We start from the raw sequence: 17596 nt of genomic DNA on the forward strand, positions 1-17596 counted from the left end.
CGGGGACGCACACTGATGACAGCGCCATCGGGCATCGGGATCCCGATAGTGCTGTGGATCAACAGTAAATGTATATGAGCCAGCCGTATGAGCTGCATACATGTGTGAACTTCTGTCGGGCCACAGAGGCCATGAGAGCTCCGTGCAGCTTCAGCTATCACAGAGAGAGGAGATCCTCTCCCTGTGATAGCCAAACTGACACTGCTGTGCGCATCGATGCGTGACGTTTAAATATGTCACGTGACAAGAGTGAGCCAATAGGATGTGATGGAGGCGGACCATCTCATTCTATGGCAAATCACATTTTTCGGCAATGCACCGGATTAGAGTACACCAAAAACTGCCCATGCAAAATAACGTTGGCTAATGTATACAAAGATTTTCCTCCTCAACAATGGCCCCTATTTAGCTCCGTGTGTAGCACAATGAAAAAATTATAATGCTGTAGCTCCCACAAAAACCACACTTGAATATTAACAATCAATGTATGGGGAGGGGGGGGGGGGGGGCAATATAACCACTAGTACTTCATAATGCTCGCAAAAGCCAGGGGGACGGTTGCTTGTTCCTCCACAATTCACTGACCATAGTAAATCCACAAGCATGAATTTCCCTCGCTGCTATGTGCCTATCCTATCTCCACCGTAGTCCGGGCACAGATGATGACCATACCGGACTCAGGCAGGCTGGTTCTGTTGAAGTGTGTAGCTCCTGCTCTGTAAGCCAGGCAGCCGAATCTTAACTGGGGCTGAGACCAGACAATGTTGACGATCCCTCAAATTTCTATTTCCTGGGCTCCCACAACACTACTATTTTTGTACCTAGTTTTTGGCACTTACCACTTTATATTCTTTCCATCCTCGCTGGAAATCTATTGTTCCGTCCTCTCTGTGTTGGATTACCGTCCAGCCCCCACCCGCAGTTTCCATATTGCAGTATACCTAAAATAGATAAGAAAAATATAAAATTAATCTTTTGGGAAGATAATGTATTATAATGCATTAATGAAATGGGTTATCTCGTTGGGATACCCCTTTTCACATGACCTATTTGCCATAGGCAAACAAGGTTGTCATAAAGGATGCAAACAGTGGCTCTTACATCCGTAGACAGGGCTCGTGCATGCATTGTAGTGATGTCCTGCCAAAAAAAAGAACCTGGAATTTAAAGGGGTACTCCCGTGGAAAACTTTTTTTTTTTTTTTTAAATCAACTGGTGCCAGAAAGTTAAAGAGATTTGTAAATTACTTCTATTAAAAAAATCATAATCCTTCCAGTACTTTTTAGGGGCTATATACCATAGAGGAAATGCTTTACTTTTTAGATTTCTCTGATGTCATGACCACAGTGCTCTCTGCTGACCTCTGCTGTCCATTTTAGGAACTGTCTAGAACAGGAGAAAATCCCCATAGCAAACATATGCTGCTCAGGACAGTTCCTAAAATGGACAGCACAAGTCAGCAGAGAGCACAGTGGTCATGACATCAGAGAAATCTAAAAAGTAAAGCATTTCCTCTGTGGTATATAGCCCCTAAAAAGTACTGGAAGGATTTCGATTTTTTTAATAGAAGTAATTTACAAATCTATTTAACTTTCTGGCACCAGTTGATTTAAAAAAAAAAAAAAAAAAGTTTTCCATGGGAGTACCCCTTTAAGCAATACAAAGCAGGCAGGATATAAGCATATATTGTAGGCAATATATGTTAGTATTACCTAGGCAATATATAAGTACTATTACTTAATCAGAATTATTAGTATGCAGCATGGCGGTATCACTTAGGCACTATATAGCTCTGTTATTTTGGTACTGAAGTGCATGGTGATCCCAAACCTAGAAAAGGAACTTATAACTTGAGCAGTATTACCCAGGCATCATAATGTAGTATATGTCAGTATTGCCTTAGCATTATATAAGTAATATTACTTAATCAGCATAACTAGTGCACAGTATGGTAGTATTACGTAGTCACCACAAAGTTCTGTTACTTTGGAATTGGAAGGGGAATGGCAATCTTAAACCTAGGAAAAGAAAATGGAACCTAAGCATGGAGCATTGTATAAGCGCTACTATTTATACAGTATATGTTGGTATTACTTGTGCACTGTATGGCATTATTACTTAGGCACTGTAGACCTGTGCTATTTTAACATTTGGTGCATTGTGATCTTAAATCTTAAACAAGAACCTGGAACCTGAGCAGTATTACCCTGGCATTATATAAGCACTACTATCAGGCAGTATATTTGATATTACTAGGGCACAGTATGGCAGTATTTCCTAGGCACCATAAAGCTCTGTTATTTTGAAATTGGCAGTCAATTCTCACTCTTTAGCCAAGGGAAAGAACTCCAGAGCTGAAGTATTTTGGCTTTGTAGTGCACTTGAGCCTTTTGCCCTTACTTTTCTTGCCAAAAATAAAAGAAGGGCAGAACAGTTTTCATCCCAGGTCCTTGTCTGTAATAGATGACTATTCCGTATACAATTGTCGGTTCCAGTAAGCGAGTCCATTTAGAATGCAGTGTATCCATTTTTTTTAATTCATTCAGCTTTATAATTCGTACTTTGGATGTTTTGGGTTCATTTTGTAGCACATAACTGAATGCATATTAGCATTTATGCAAGAATGAACTTAGATAAGGAGACTGCGACCATTAACTGGGGAAGCCTAGTTGTTATTCACAAGACGTGGTAACCAAATCATGGGAAAAGCTTTATCCCAGAAGCCCTAGGCTCATTTACATCTGTGTAACACACATTTACATTGTGCTTACAGTATCACTGTTGACTGGTGAATAATTTAATTGCACTAATTTGTCAAAAGTAGGTGTCATTTTATTTTTGGGACAGAATTAGCAGTTTTTGACTACTATGTCTCCAAGGAGAGATCAAAGCAGTGTTTTCCAACCAGGGTGCCCCCAGCTGTTGCAAAGGTTTACTCTGTCTGTCTTAAATCCTGTTTTTTAACCTTTATGGCTCCTTATGTTGCTCACACTGCATGCAGTTCACTGAGTAGGAGGGGGCATTCCCTTGCTTGCCCTCACATCTCATGAGGGAACTTTTTCCCTCACTCCTCAGTACTGTCACCTGACTGCTCTGTGCACTGAGGCTCTGTGACATGCCCCTAGCCCACACAGCAGGCTGATTGACAAGCCTTTGGGGAGTTGTTTTACAACAGCTGGATGCATCCTAGTTGGAAAAAAATGGGTTAAAGTGTACCTGTCATGAGATAAAAAATAATGTTAAAGGATCACTCTTTAACTGGTGGTGAACCTGTCAGCCTTAAATCCTGGTTTTCATCCCTTTATAGCTCCTAATTCCCATTTTAAGTTGTTCACGCTGCATGCAATTTACAGAGGAGGAGGCATTTTCTTTCTTGCCCTCACATCTCATTTGGGAACATCATACCTCACTCCTAAAAGCTTACACCTAACTGTTCTGTTAATTGAGGACAAGCAGGGCTCTGTAAACTGAGGACAAACAGGGCTCTGTACACTGAGGACAAGCAGGGCTCTGTACACTGAGGACAAGCAGGGCTCTGTAAACTGAGGACAAGCAGGGCTCTGGACACTGAGGACAAGCAGGGCTCTGTAAACTGAGCACAAGCAGGGCTCTGTACACTGAGGATAAGCAGGGTTCTGTACACTGAGGACAAGCAGGGCTCTGCACACTGAGGACAAGCAGGGCTCTGTACACTGAGGACAAGCAGGGCTCTGTACACTGAGGACAAGCAGGGCTCTGTACACTGAGGACAAGCAGGGCTCTGCACACTGAGGACAAGCAGGGCTATGTACACTGAGGACAAGCAGGGCTCTGTACACTGAGGACAAGCAGGGCTCTGTACACTGAGGACAAGCAGGATTCTGTACACTGAGGACAAGCAGGGTTCTGTACACTGAGGACAAGCAGGGTTCTGTACACTGAGGACAAGCAGGGCACTGTGCACTGAGGACGAGCAGGGCTCTGTACACTGAGGACAAGCAGGGCTCTGTACACTGAGGACAAGCAGGGTTCTGTAAACTGAGAACAAGCAGGGCTCTGTACACTGAGGACAAGCAGGGCTCTATACACTGAGGACAAGCAGGGTTCTGTACACTGAGGACAAGAAGGGCACTGAACACTGAGGACAAGCAGTGCCCTGTACAGTGAGGACAAGCAGGGCTCTTTACACTGAGGACAAGGAGGACTCCCGTACACTGAGGACAAGCAGGGCTCTGTACACTGAGGACAAGCAGGGCTCTGTACACTGAGGACAAGCATGGCTCTGTACACTGAGGACAAGCCGGGCTCTGTACACTGAGGACAAACAGTGCTCTGTACTCTGAGGACAAGCAGGGCTCTGTACACTGAGGACAAGCAGGGCTCGGTACACTGAGGACAAACAGGGCTCGGTACACTGAGGACAAGCAGTGCTCTGTACACTGAGGACAAGCAGGGCTCTGTGCACTGAGGACAAGCAGGGCTCTGTACACTGAGGACAAGCAGGGCTCTATACACTGAGGACAAGCAGGGTTCTGTACACTGAGGACAAGAAGGGCACTGAACACTGAGGACAAGCAGTGCCCTGTACAGTGAGGACAAGCAGGGCTCTGTACACTGAGGACAAGGAGGACTCCCGTACACTGAGGACAAGCAGGGCTCTGTACACTGAGGACAAGCAGGGCTCTGTACACTGAGGACAAGCATGGCTCTGTACACTGAGGACAAGCCGGGCTCTGTACACTGAGGACAAACAGTGCTCTGTACACTGAGGACAAGCAGGGCTCTGTACACTGAGGACAAGCAGGGCTCTGTACACTGAGGACAAGCAGGGCTCTGTACACTGAGGACAAGCAGGGCTCTGTACACTAAGGACAAGCAGTGCTATGTACACTGAAGACAAGCAGCACACTGTACAGTGAGGACAAGCAGGGCTCTGTACACTGAGGACAGGTAGAGCTCTGTGCACTGAGGCTCTGTGACATGCCCCTGACTCACACAGCAGGCTGATTGACAAGCCAAGAGCCTGCACAAAGCTCTGCTTGTCTTCCCCCAGGCAATAGATGCAGGGACAAGACAGTGTTTTGGACAGTTGAGGGACCACTAGTGGTAAGAAGCATAGAACATTTTTCCCTCAAAAATATTCACATTTTTAACCAATGTATATTACAAATATACAGTACATATAATGTTATTATCTACATCATATAAAAAAAAGTTTTTGCAAATGACAGTGCCCATTTAACAATGCATCCTTTTACAGTACACATTGTGGTGTGCATCCTTATATAGTGGCTAGCTTTTCCTTCTTTTGATTCACAGTTTTGTTTGTAGCCACTGGTAGCACCTCATTCTTTACCTTCACAGTGGTGCCCGTCTTTAGTACATGCATTTAACTCTAGCCCACTAATAGGAACAAATGGTCCAATCTTTATATCCCTGGAAAACCTGCCACTAATGTTTTATCCAGGAAGACTCTGATGCCATACTGTCTTTTCCTTGGAAAGTCTATTGGCATTGACCAATTCCTGATAGCAGTACCCTGTAGACTTATTCAGAGACTTCAACTAGAACATACCTCTTGGCTCCAGACAAAAAAAACTGACATTTGAAGGTAATTATTCTGGCTTTAGCCTAATCCAGATTTATTAGTGTTTTCCAGGTTTGTTATTTTGCTTCTGTTTCTGGTATTTTGGCCTTAAAGTGGTATTCCGATCTCAGAAAGTTGTCTTAAATTATATAAATACTCCCTGTTGCAAATTATTATGCAAATTATATTTTTCTCATTTATCTGAGTAATTGATGTAAATAACAGTCAGCATAATTCTCCTGTTATCAACTATTAAGAGTACAATTACATTTTTGGTGCTCGGCTTAATAATGTGGAACATCCACCTTTAGTAGTTTTTCCTTTAATTGAGCTCACCTGGCAATCTAATTATCACAGGTGTCCGAGATTGTTTTTAGTGGTGAGTGCTAATAATTGAAATGCAAATTATTACAGCGAATATCGGAACTTCATGATTTTGCAAATATTTAGAATATGGTGATATACATTCGTAATGATGAATATTCGTCCATATATTCGCAAAATATCGCAAATTCGAATATGGCCCCTGCCCCTCATTACTAATTGTTTTCTGAGATCAAAAGAGCCCTCAAACACAATGCCATCCATGAGTTAAACTGAAAAACAAAATATTAAATTTTTGTGACACTTATATTATTTGCATAATATTTGGAACAGGGTGTAGTCAAAAACAATAAAACACAATTTTTTACACCCTTCAAAGGAGTATTCCAGGATTTTTTTATTTTTTTTTGCTGCAGCCTTTGAGCCAATGATGCAAAGTAATAAAGCTTTGTCACGTTTTCATGCACAGGACCCCTCCTGGTAGTCCACCCACCATTAGTAGGCAAAATGTTTCCATTTCTTTCGCACATTGGCTCTTATTTACTAAGAAAGGAGTGTAGTTTTCTATGTGTATTTTTCTTTAGTATTTACTATTGTGTCTTTCATTTGGCAATTTTACCTGTGTTTTGCTCTCTTTACACATGCTCTGAGCTATCTGGTTTTCCAGAGCTCAAATTCACCACAATTTATGTGGATACATTAGTAAATTTGTAGTTTTCTTTTGAAAATGTAGTTTTTGTTTTTGTTTTTAGACAGTCCCGTTTTCCCTGATGAACATGCCCCTTTGTAGGGTTTTCCGAAAAAAGTGTCTAGTTAGTAGGGTTTTTTGGATTTTTTGTCATAAATTCTGGGGCACAACATATGCTACATAAAAAAACTATAAAATCTACTCTTAAAAGTCTAAGCAAATGAGGCCCATAGTGTTAATCCCCTGGTTTTTTTTTGTTTGTTTTTTAAACACAAGTTGATATAAAAATCTTATCTGAGTGTTGTCACCACTAGAGGGCAGATCTGTATACAAATGAACACAGTTCATACTGGTCTAAAAACAGTGACATCATCAACATGTGTGAAAGCAATAAAGAAACATTTGGTGGCATTTCCCCCCCCCCCCCTTATTGTCATGAATGATAAATTCTCTGTGTATTTGGAGAACTAAATGAGACCTACCTTATATACTTGAGTATAAGCCGACCCGAATATTAGCCGAGGCCCCTAATTTCACCCCAAAAACCCTGGAAAAGTTATTGACTCAACTATAAGCCTAAGGTGGGAAATACATCTTCCCCCCATGTCATCATTCCCCCATCATCATCCAGACCCCCGTCATTAACATCCCCGTCATCATCACCCTGTCATCATCCCCCCTTCATCATCCCACCCTTCATCATCAGCCTGTCATCATCACCCTGTCATCATCCGCCCTTCATCATCACCCTGTCATCATCCCCCCTTCATCATCACCGCCTGTCATCATCCCCCCTGTCATCATATAGACCACTGTCATCATTCCCCCCCTTCATCATCACCGCCTGTCAATCCCTTCATCAGTGGTCTTCAACCTGCGGACCTTCAGATGTTGCAAAACTACAACTCCCAGCATGCCCGGACAGCCATCGGCTGTCCGGGCACGCTGGGAGTTGTAGTTTTGAAACACCTGGCTCACCTCGCCTCGGTGGGAAGGAAGGGTGAGCTGTTCCAGGCCATCTATGCTGCAGGGACCGTCCGATGGGAAAGGTTAGTCGTTCCGGGCTGTCCATCTTCACCGGGAGGCCCTCTTCTCCACTCCGGGACGGCCCCGGACTAGTGACGTTGCCTTGACGATGATGCACAGGGACGTTCATGCATAGTAACAATGTCATCAATGTCATCAAGACAATGTCACTAGTCCGGGGCCGGCCAGGAGCGGAGAAGAGGACCTCCCGGTGAAGGTGGACAGCCCAGAACGACTAACCCTCCCCACCGGACGGTCCCTGCAGCATAGATGGCCCGGAACAGCTCACCCTTCCTTCCCAACCAAGGGGAGTGGAGTTGAAAACTAAAGGGGGGTCTGGATGGATGACGAAGGCCGCAGTGGTCTTCAACCTGCGGACCTCCAGATGTTTCAAAACTACAACTCCCAGCATGTCTGGACAGCCGATGGCTGTCCGGGCATGCTGGGAGTTGTAGTTTTGCAACATCTGGAGATCCGCAGGTTGAAGACCACTGAGAAGGGATTGACAGGCGGAGAGTTCACTCGAGTATAAGCCGAGGGGGGCATTTTCAGCACGAAAAATCGTGCTGAAAAACTCAGCTTATACTTGAGTATATACGGTAATACTGTGTTGAATTTCCAATGAACTCTTTATTAGAACCTTCACTACATCCAAACAAGAACTTCCTGATCTGCGCTGATCTTGAAATCATCAAGAACAAAAACAAATCTGCCATGCTTGATATCTTAAAGTTTGCTAATGCGGGTAAGGCAGCCATGTTGTTGTAGACTAGTGACTACTTGGTGGCCTTTATAGAAGTTACTGTATTTAGTGTTCATTCCTTGGTTTACAATTCTGGATATAATCCAGGGGGATTTAAGAAGTGGTTGGGTGGTACAAATATATGAGCCCATCCATTGCTTACATCTCAGCGTATAAATACTTGGAAAGTCCCAGGCTTCCATATGTTGGCCTGATTTATTAGCCGAGCGGCTTCTTCTACCAGGCTCCACGCACGGGGGCTCATGTGTTGGTACAATGTTAAATCTAGCGTGCACAAAACACACTTCCCCATAATCCAACTGCCCTTTTGACACTTTCTCAGATTATCCTAAATAAGCAACAATCGTTGTGTAATAAAACAGTGTGCCGACAGTGGACACATAGTAAAACCAGCCGCCTCTTATTAGAAACCGAGGCGTCTTTTGAAATTGGAGTTTGGAAAACGTGTAATTTATAAGAGTTTATTTGTGGATCGGTAAAGTATAAAGCAGGTGTTACAAATGGAAGGGCCAGAAGTGGTAATGGGCAATGAGCCACGTTTAGTGATGCCCGAGTTCTTCTAAGACTGAAGCGGTTCTTTGGAAGGGCATCAATGCAGCTCTATTAAATAAACACATAACTCTAATTTGCTAATATACTCGTAATAGTCCGGTCCCTGGCCGCAGCTGCTGGAGGGGTTTCTGCCAACTCACACGGGCGAGGAGTATGTGCCAAGGAATGGATTGTATGGATGTTGCCTTCTTCCAGAGAGGAGACAGAAGTAATCCCCTCTGCAGCTGCGCTCCCCTAGGTCATCTCTCGAGGAAGGAATTGGAATAATGAGTATACAGTGGTCCCTCAACATATGATGGTAATCCATTCCAAATGGACCATCGTTTGTTGAAACCATCGCATGTTGAGGGATTCGTGCAATGTAAAGTATAGGACAGTGGTCTACAATTTGCAGACCTCCAGATGTTGCAAAACTACAACACCCAGCATGCCCCGACAGCCGTTAGCTGTCCGGGCATGCTGGGTGTTGTAGTTTTGCAACATCTGGTGGTCCGCAGGTTGAAGACCACTGTTAGAGGAAGTTGTACTCATCTGTCCCCGCCGCTCCGGACCGTCACCACTCCTCACCGCTGCCCGGGATGTTGCGGTCCATCGCTGTCACCGCATCCCCGGGTTGTCCGCGACACTCCGGCAATGCCTCTGCTTCCCCCACATCTGCGCGCTCCGTCGCCGCCATCACGTCGCTACGCACGCCGCTCCTATTGGATGACGGGACAGCGTGCGCAGCGACGTGATGACGTCGATGGAGAGCGCCGACGATGCAGGGGATCCCGAAGAGGACGTGCCGGAGCCCCCAGGACAGGTAAGTGATCGTCACCGGAGCTCACGGGGCACCGTACATGGATATCCGGTGGCAGCTGAAGCAGTCTGCGCTGCCGGATAGTCGTTTATGCGATGGCCCCGACATACAAAAGCATCGTATGTTGATGCAGCCTTCAACATGCGATGGCCTCTGAGAGGCCATCGCATGTTGAAATGATCGTATGTCGGGGGGGTCACTGTATTAGGAAATAAGAGTTGTATGTATTGCGTTCTGTAAATTAGTTTATATTAAGGGAAATCTTCTGGCAAAAATTAAAGGGGTACTTTGAAGAATATTTTTTTTTTCCAAATCAGCTGGTTCCAGAAAGGTAAACAGATTTGTAAATTATTTCTATTTAAAAAATCTTAATCCTTCCAGTACTGATCAGCTGCTGTATGCTCCACAGGAAATTGTGTAGTTCTTTCCAGTCTGACCACAGTGCCACCTCTGTTCATATCAGGAACTGTCCAGAGTAGGAGCAAATCGCCATAGAAAACCTCTCCTGCTCTGGACAGGTACTGAAGTTTCCAACTTGTCTGAATGAGTGCTTCAGCGTGTAACCATGGAGAGGAGAAGTGACATGTCACTTCTTTTCTGCACAGTTCCCTGCCTCCCGTATAAGTCAATGGGAAAGGAGCTTCACACCACATGTTTTTTGCTGCAGAAATCGGTTTCAATAGCAAACATAAAGCTGCCACTGGCCAATTGGAGAAGCCCTTGCACATGCCGTAGTCAGCTGCTTTTTCTATCAGGTCTTGTAGCCACAAGTGAATGATAACGAACCCTCTCATCTTGTCCAATGAGTAGACATGTTTGTTTGACTTTATGACTGCATACTTTACAGAATTCACAATTTTGGCAGGACAATGACATAAAAAGCTGGAGCTCACAAGCTCACTGCTTATGATTTATACATTGAACTATGAACTGTGAACCCAACCTCAGGAAAGATGTATGTAAATACTATATATATCATGATACCAGAGAGTTAGTAGCAGCAGTATACATATAGAGCTGGCAGGGAAGGTGTAGAACTACCATATATCCGTTCATTCTGCTTCCTCGTTTTTATGGCCTGATGTTTTGAAACTAAATAAAGAAGCTGGATTATTTTCTACAGTACATAGAAAGTGCCATTGTCTTATTCACAACTATACTTGATGTTGTTTTGCATGGACCTGTTCTTTGATCAAGTGAGCACCCGGAGACACTGTGGTATTATTAGATATTACATGGGACTGCTGCCTTTTTACTATTGCGAGTGACTCTAATCCACAAGCTCAGTAGTGCCGACTTCCTCTCTTTTTTTGTGTAACTACCATATATACTGATCTCATAGCGATATCAGCAGCAGTATACAGATAGAGCTAGAGGGGGGGGGTATAACTACTTCTATATATATAAAACTCAACGTGTGTGTGTGTGTGTGTATGTATGTATGTATGTATGTGTGTGTGTGTGTGTGTATGTATGTATGTATGTGTGTGTGTGTGTGTGTGTGTGTATGTGTGTATGTATGTATGTATGTGTGTGTGTGTATGTGTGTGTGTATGTATGTATGTATGTATGTATGTGTGTGTGTGTATGTATGTATGTGTGTGTGTGTGTGTGTGTATGTGTGTATGTATGTGTGTGTATGTGTGTGTATGTGTGTGTGTGTATGTATGTATGTATGTATGTATGTGTGTGTGTGTGTATGTATGTATGTGTGTGTGTGTGTGTGTGTATGTGTGTATGTATGTGTGTGTATGTGTGTGTATGTGTGTATGTGTGTGTATGTATGTGTGTATGTATGTTCCAGCATCACGTCCAAACGGCTAAAGATATCAACATGAAGCTTGGCCACATGTTACCTATATGTCAACAACAAACATAGGATAGGTGATTTAACCCTTACTCACTCCCATTGGCCAGGGGCGGGGATTTTGTTTAAAGTCCCATACAAGTCAATGGGAAATATATGTTACTGCATAACTTCCAAACGGCTGGAGATATTTCCATAATACTTGGTCACATGTTACTTATATGTCCACTTAAAATATAGAATAGTTAATTTAACCCTTAACTACCCCCATTTGTGAGGGTCAGGGTTTTTGTTTAAAGTCCCATAAAAATCAATGGGAAATGTATGTTCCCACATAACTTCTGTACGGCTGGAGATATTTCAATACCTGGTACACATATTACGGGTCGGGATAGGAGGTCGGGAAAGGAGGTCGAGATAGGAGGTCGAGATAGGAGGTCAAGATAGGAGGTCGAGATAGGAGGTCGAGATAGGAGGATGGGATAGAAGGTCGGGATAGGAGGACGGGATAGGATGATGGGATAGGAGGACAGGATAGGAGGTCGGGATAGGAGGACAGGATAGGATGATGGGATAGGAGGACTGGATAGGAGGATAGGATAGGAGGTCGGGATAGGAGGTCATGGTATGAGGACGGGATAGGAGGTCGGGATATGGGGTTGGGATATGACAACAATATATGAGAATGGGATATAAAGTCAAATGCTTCAATGCTTCCTCCTTTGTTGATTTTCCTCCCCAACAAGAATTAGGAAGGAAATGCCGGGCAGCGCCGGGTACTAAGCTAGTATATATATATATATATATATATATATATATATATATATATATACACATATATATTACTGTATAAAAGGTAAAAACTGTATAAAAGGTAGTAAGAAGAAATAGGATAGAACTTTTAAAGTTCAAAGCAAAGTCAAACAAGTTGGATGTTTTAGGTAGGTTTTCCTGAACTTTTACCTTGGTATTTTTCGGAATCCAGTTACATTAGTATTCCCCTCGGTGAGATCTGATTTTATAGGCCCTGTCAGTGAATGGACATAACATACACAAAGTGACAGTCATGTTTTACTATCATTTACTGCTGGGTAGTTTTGCTCCATTGAAGGTCCTGTAAATAATCTGCGTCTAGGATTATTATATATATATATATATATATATATATATATATATATATATATATACATATATATAGATAAGACATTGTTCCCCAAACAGTGTGCCTCCAGCTGTAGCAAAACTACAACTTCCAGCATGACCGGACAGCCGTTGGCTGGGACTTGTAGTTTTGCCAAAGCTGGAGGCACACTGATTGGGAAACACTGCTTTTTAGTAAAACGTGAATGAGATGTGGGAACAGGGCTCAGTTTTCTAGATATAGTAAAAGTCTTTACCTTTTTGGGATCAGATACGTTGTTGATATATATGGTGTATACACCACTTTTGTTGAACCCTGCGTGATAGAGATCTGCACAGTCTCGGAACGGTTTTTCCTCTTCTCTCTTCGAATTCTTTATGGAAACTGCAAAAAAATAAAAACATAAGATGTAGATTCAATGGAAGCGAGAGAAGAAGACAATGGTTTAGGTGAATATCCTTCTTGTCATCTGTAGGTCTACACCAATCAATTTACACTGGGCTAGGAGATAACTGGGCAGGCACTTTTGCTTTTTAAAAAATATCAAAAACCAAAAGGAGGATCCAAACAATGAACCATAGAGAGGTACAAAAATTTATGGTGGTGCAAAAACCTGACAAATGCAGTGATATCAAATGAATATGAAAGAAGAAAAAATTCCGGAATGAACTCACCTATAAATAATAAAAGTTCAAACTTTTTTAGGGTCCATTAAAAACCTGCCCAGTGGGTATTAGAGGCTGTGGTCAGCAGAACACTGAGTGCAAAGACTGGAGGCCAATCAATTTACAACGTATCCTCTATAGTGGTCAGGGCTTCTATCTATCTCATATCTATCTATCTATCTGTCTGTCTGTCTATCTATCCATCTATCATCTCATATCTATCTAACTATCTATTTATCTATCTATCATCTCATATCTATCTATCTATCTCATATCTATCTATCTACAAACAAGAGAATACAGCAGCACACTGCTAGCACAAAGATACAGATAAAACATGAAATGCTATATTGCTACAATGAAAAAAATAAAAAATTGAGGTGCTTTGCTCACCATTTGGCCAAATAGTTTGGACCATCCCACCGCGATCGCGGTGGGATGGTCCAAACTATTTGGCCAAATGGTGACCAAAGCACCTAAATTTTTCATTTTTTTTATTGTAGCAACATAGCATTTCATGTTTTATCTGTATCTTTGTGCTAGCAGTGTGCTGCTGTATTCTCCTGTTTGTGTATATTTAGCCTAGCAGCGTGCACCTGTATGTCGGGTCCATGCAATAGTTTGGTATCAGTATGTGCTGGCCAACTTATCCTTTCTTGTGTTATACATATGGGGGAGTGGCTACCTCCATGTTGGTTCCTGCACCCTACCCATCCTATAAGGTCCTGGATGTTTGAGACCTTACAAGCCTGGTAACTGATTGCACAGAGGCACATTCACAGTGTAGGCTCCATCCCAATGAGGCCACCTTATCGCGGTGGGATGGTCCAAACTATTTGGCCAAATGGTGACCAAAGCACCTCAATTTTTCATTTTTTCATTGTCGCAATATAGCATTTCATGTTTTATCTGTATCTTTGTGCTAGCAGTATGCTGCTGTATTCTCCTGTTTTTGTGTATTTAGCCTAGCAGCGTGCACCTGTATGCCGGGTCCATGCAATAGTTTGGTATCAGTATGTGCTGGCCAACTTATCCTTTTTTATCTATCTATCTATCTATCTATCTATCTATCTATCTATCATCTCATATCTATCTGTCTGTCTGTCTCTCTATATCTATCTGTGGCATCTCCTGGTGATGATGGTGGGGTGGCTGAATATTGGTGTATGGTGCAATTTGTGACGCCAGGGCAATGTTAACCTCCACATTCCGAGGGCCAGGCGCGGGGTAATGAATACGCCGGCACTAGGTTACAGATAACTATGTTTACTGAGGCAGAAGTTGTTAAATTTGTCAAAGTACAGACTTTAGTGCAGAGGCAAGTGCAGAGTGATCAAGGATAGCCTGTTGCCTTGCTGGGACTTGTAGTCACTGTCTATCTACAGTATCTACCCATCCATCTAACTATCTATGGTCAGTCTGATACTTAGGTAATAATACCTAAAATTTTCTTGACTATTCTGTATTTAGAACCTTTGAAAAACCTAGGTAGTAAGGGCAAAACTCCTTTTCGATTTCTTCTTGACGCTCTTTGGCTGGGTTCACACACAATATTTTAGTCAATATTTTGGTCAGCATTTTTGGTCAAAAGCATGGAACGAATACATAGAAAAACAATAAGGGTATATTCAGACTGCTTCTAAAAATTACAGGTGTATTTTAGTTTCGACCATATTTTCAGAAATATTTTTTGTCTGTAACCTGCCAAAAAAATGGGTGATTTTTAATTTATGGACAAAAGTATGCATGGAATTATGGAATGAATACACTCATATTTTTTAGGCAGTGTGAGGATACCCTAATGAAAAGATTTTCAGATTTTTCTGTCTTGAACCCACACAGGTTTGGTCTAAAAATACTGACCAAACAACTTAGCATGAACCCAGCCTGAAAAAGGTGATTTCCGAAAAGTTCACACATGCTGTCCCATCCATTGTTATTTACTGACATGACATAAGTGCTTGGCAAACTTTGCAGGTGTCTGAGTAAATACTGTATATAGGAGCAGCATCTGTCATTGTGTCTACACTGAGTTATCTAGTGGAAATGTGATCGCCAGATGGGACAAATGGTTTATTATAGGCCTCGGACCACACTGACCATTCATGTCCGGCTCCTGAAGACCTCAATAAGACTGAGAATCCACAGGATGCTGATCACAACCCGTAACATGACAAGACCAAGGTTCTGCTTCATTTCAACTTAAGTGGACTTTCTAGAAAACCTTTGTAGTCAGAGGAAGGATGTCGTAAACCGAAGAAAAATGTGGAATAAAGCAAAAACTCCCATCTACTCATCAATAGAACAGCGTACGTGTGCTGCTGCCGGTAAATGATACATAGCAGTAGAAAACCTAAGATTTCCTGCATAACACTCACGTACACAACCAGGCATCTGATATCACTGAATATGACCATTTTAATATACTTAAAGGGGTATTCCAGGCATTTTTTTTAAGTGACTATGTTACAGGGGTTGTAAAGATAGTCTAGTTCATAATATAGTGTCTGTACCTGTGTTTGATGGTTTTCTCGCAATTCTTTTGTGATTTTTTCCCCCAATGTTTAGTTTTAACAGCATACAAAATGAGTGTGGTCTCAGGTTCTCCCAGGTTGCAGTGTGGCCCGAGACATTACATCTCTAGTCAGGTGATCAGAGGGAGCCTGTGTTTGCTTCAATGGGTGGAGCGACCGCTGGGTGGGAGGGAGATCATTCTGCAAGAATTGTAGTTTTGCAAAAGCTGGAGGCATCCTGGTCAGAAAACACTGGTCTATTGCATGGAAGGGAGCACATGTGTGTTTCAATGGGTGGGGTGGCTGATGTGTGGAAGGGAGAAAAATATGACCTCACACTTACAAACATGAATTCATGGGACTTGTAGTTGGAAGGAGGGAACTCAAACAGGAAATAGCTAGTTCACAAAAAGATAGCCGCAGCATTATGGTAATAGCATAAGATAGCCATTTAGCCCCAAGACAAGCTCAGATCTTCCTAAGCATGTCCATTACTGTCTGCCAGGTACGTAATAAAATTACCTTATGGTTGATAACCCCCTTTAATGGATCATAGGAGGGATCTAAAAGTCTTACAGTTGTTGATCTGTCAGCATAATATGGTAAAGGAGAAAAGACCTGTTCCCATACTATTCCATGCATATCCTAGACAAAACTGCCTGGTGACAAATAGCTCCACTCTGTTGTATCCTTAGGATAGGCTATCAATGTGTGATAAATTACCAATCTACCCTCAGGAGCCTAAATGTAGAACAGTGGTCTCAAACTGTTGCACTCCAGATGTTGCAAATTCACTTTTTTGCAGCTGAAAGAATAGGTAATTTGTATGGTGACTGATAGAATCCACTTTGTTGGTTTTGTTATGTCTTGCAGATATTCTGTATTCAATCCTGTCTTAGCTCAGAACAATAGTGGGAGGCAGACGTATGTCACATATAAGAGGAAATTCTCCGGCCATAACTGTGATTTGGACCTGGAGATGGATAATGTTTAAGAACATCTTCCCCTTTGACTGTTCCATACAGTAAATTAACATCTGGAATTGATGTCATTTTTGTATTGTCTTATACATTGTATGGAGGCGCCAAGTTATCCCACGGCAGGGTACAAAAAAACAACGGCACCTTATATACAGCAGAAATAACAAAGACTTTATCATGGGAAGAGAAAGTCCTGACCAGACCTATGTGAGATGTTGTGCCTCTTCCGATTCCAACATTAATATTTAGAAGCACAGAGTATACATTAGATGAAAGCTCATTGTTATTAGAAAATCAGCAATAATAAAACAACAATATTAGACTTCGCTTTCCCACTAGACAAAATGCTGACTATGGTGTATGTAATAAAAACAGATCATAAAAACACACGTTCCACTTCAATGGTTTCAGGCTATTCACTCACTGTTCATTTTCTATATATATATATATATATATATATATATATATAGTGCTTCCTTGTATGTCTTTTTACATTTTTAAAATGTGGCCACTAGGGGTCTCCCTAGCAGTCCCTGGTTTCAAGCTTTTGCATTGATTTCGGACTCACGCTGGCCTGGCAGTGAGTCTGAAGTTGCAGACCGCTGGCTGAGCACATGACCAGCTCAGCGCAGCTCCTTGCTTGTCAATTAGACAGGCAGGAGCGCTGTGCTCACTCGCTTACCCCGCAGGGCTCTGTAGACTGAGCACAAGCAGGGCTCTGTACACTGAGGACAAGTAGGGCTCTGTACACTGAGGGCAAGCAAGGCTCTGT

The 17596-nt window shown here is 42.5% G+C and overlaps 1 protein-coding gene across 7 annotated transcripts in view; it reads right to left on the minus strand.

The window, feature by feature from the left end:
• The window catches only part of ANGPT1 (angiopoietin 1), a 368410-nt gene that overhangs the window by 101281 nt on the left and 249533 nt on the right, over window positions 1–17596 (minus strand). For all 7 annotated transcript variants that reach the window (XM_056522583.1, XM_056522585.1, XM_056522584.1 and 4 more), the window contains exons 5-6: window positions 12923–13050; window positions 840–941 (exon numbers count right to left, since the gene is read on the minus strand). In XM_056522583.1, the coding sequence (XP_056378558.1) occupies window positions 840–941; window positions 12923–13050 (230 nt within the window). The remainder of the gene's footprint in view (window positions 1–839; window positions 942–12922; window positions 13051–17596) is intronic.

This window comes from Hyla sarda, chromosome 5 (genome assembly GCF_029499605.1).
Source record: "Hyla sarda isolate aHylSar1 chromosome 5, aHylSar1.hap1, whole genome shotgun sequence".
NCBI classification, from domain to species: Eukaryota; Metazoa; Chordata; class Amphibia; order Anura; family Hylidae; genus Hyla; species Hyla sarda.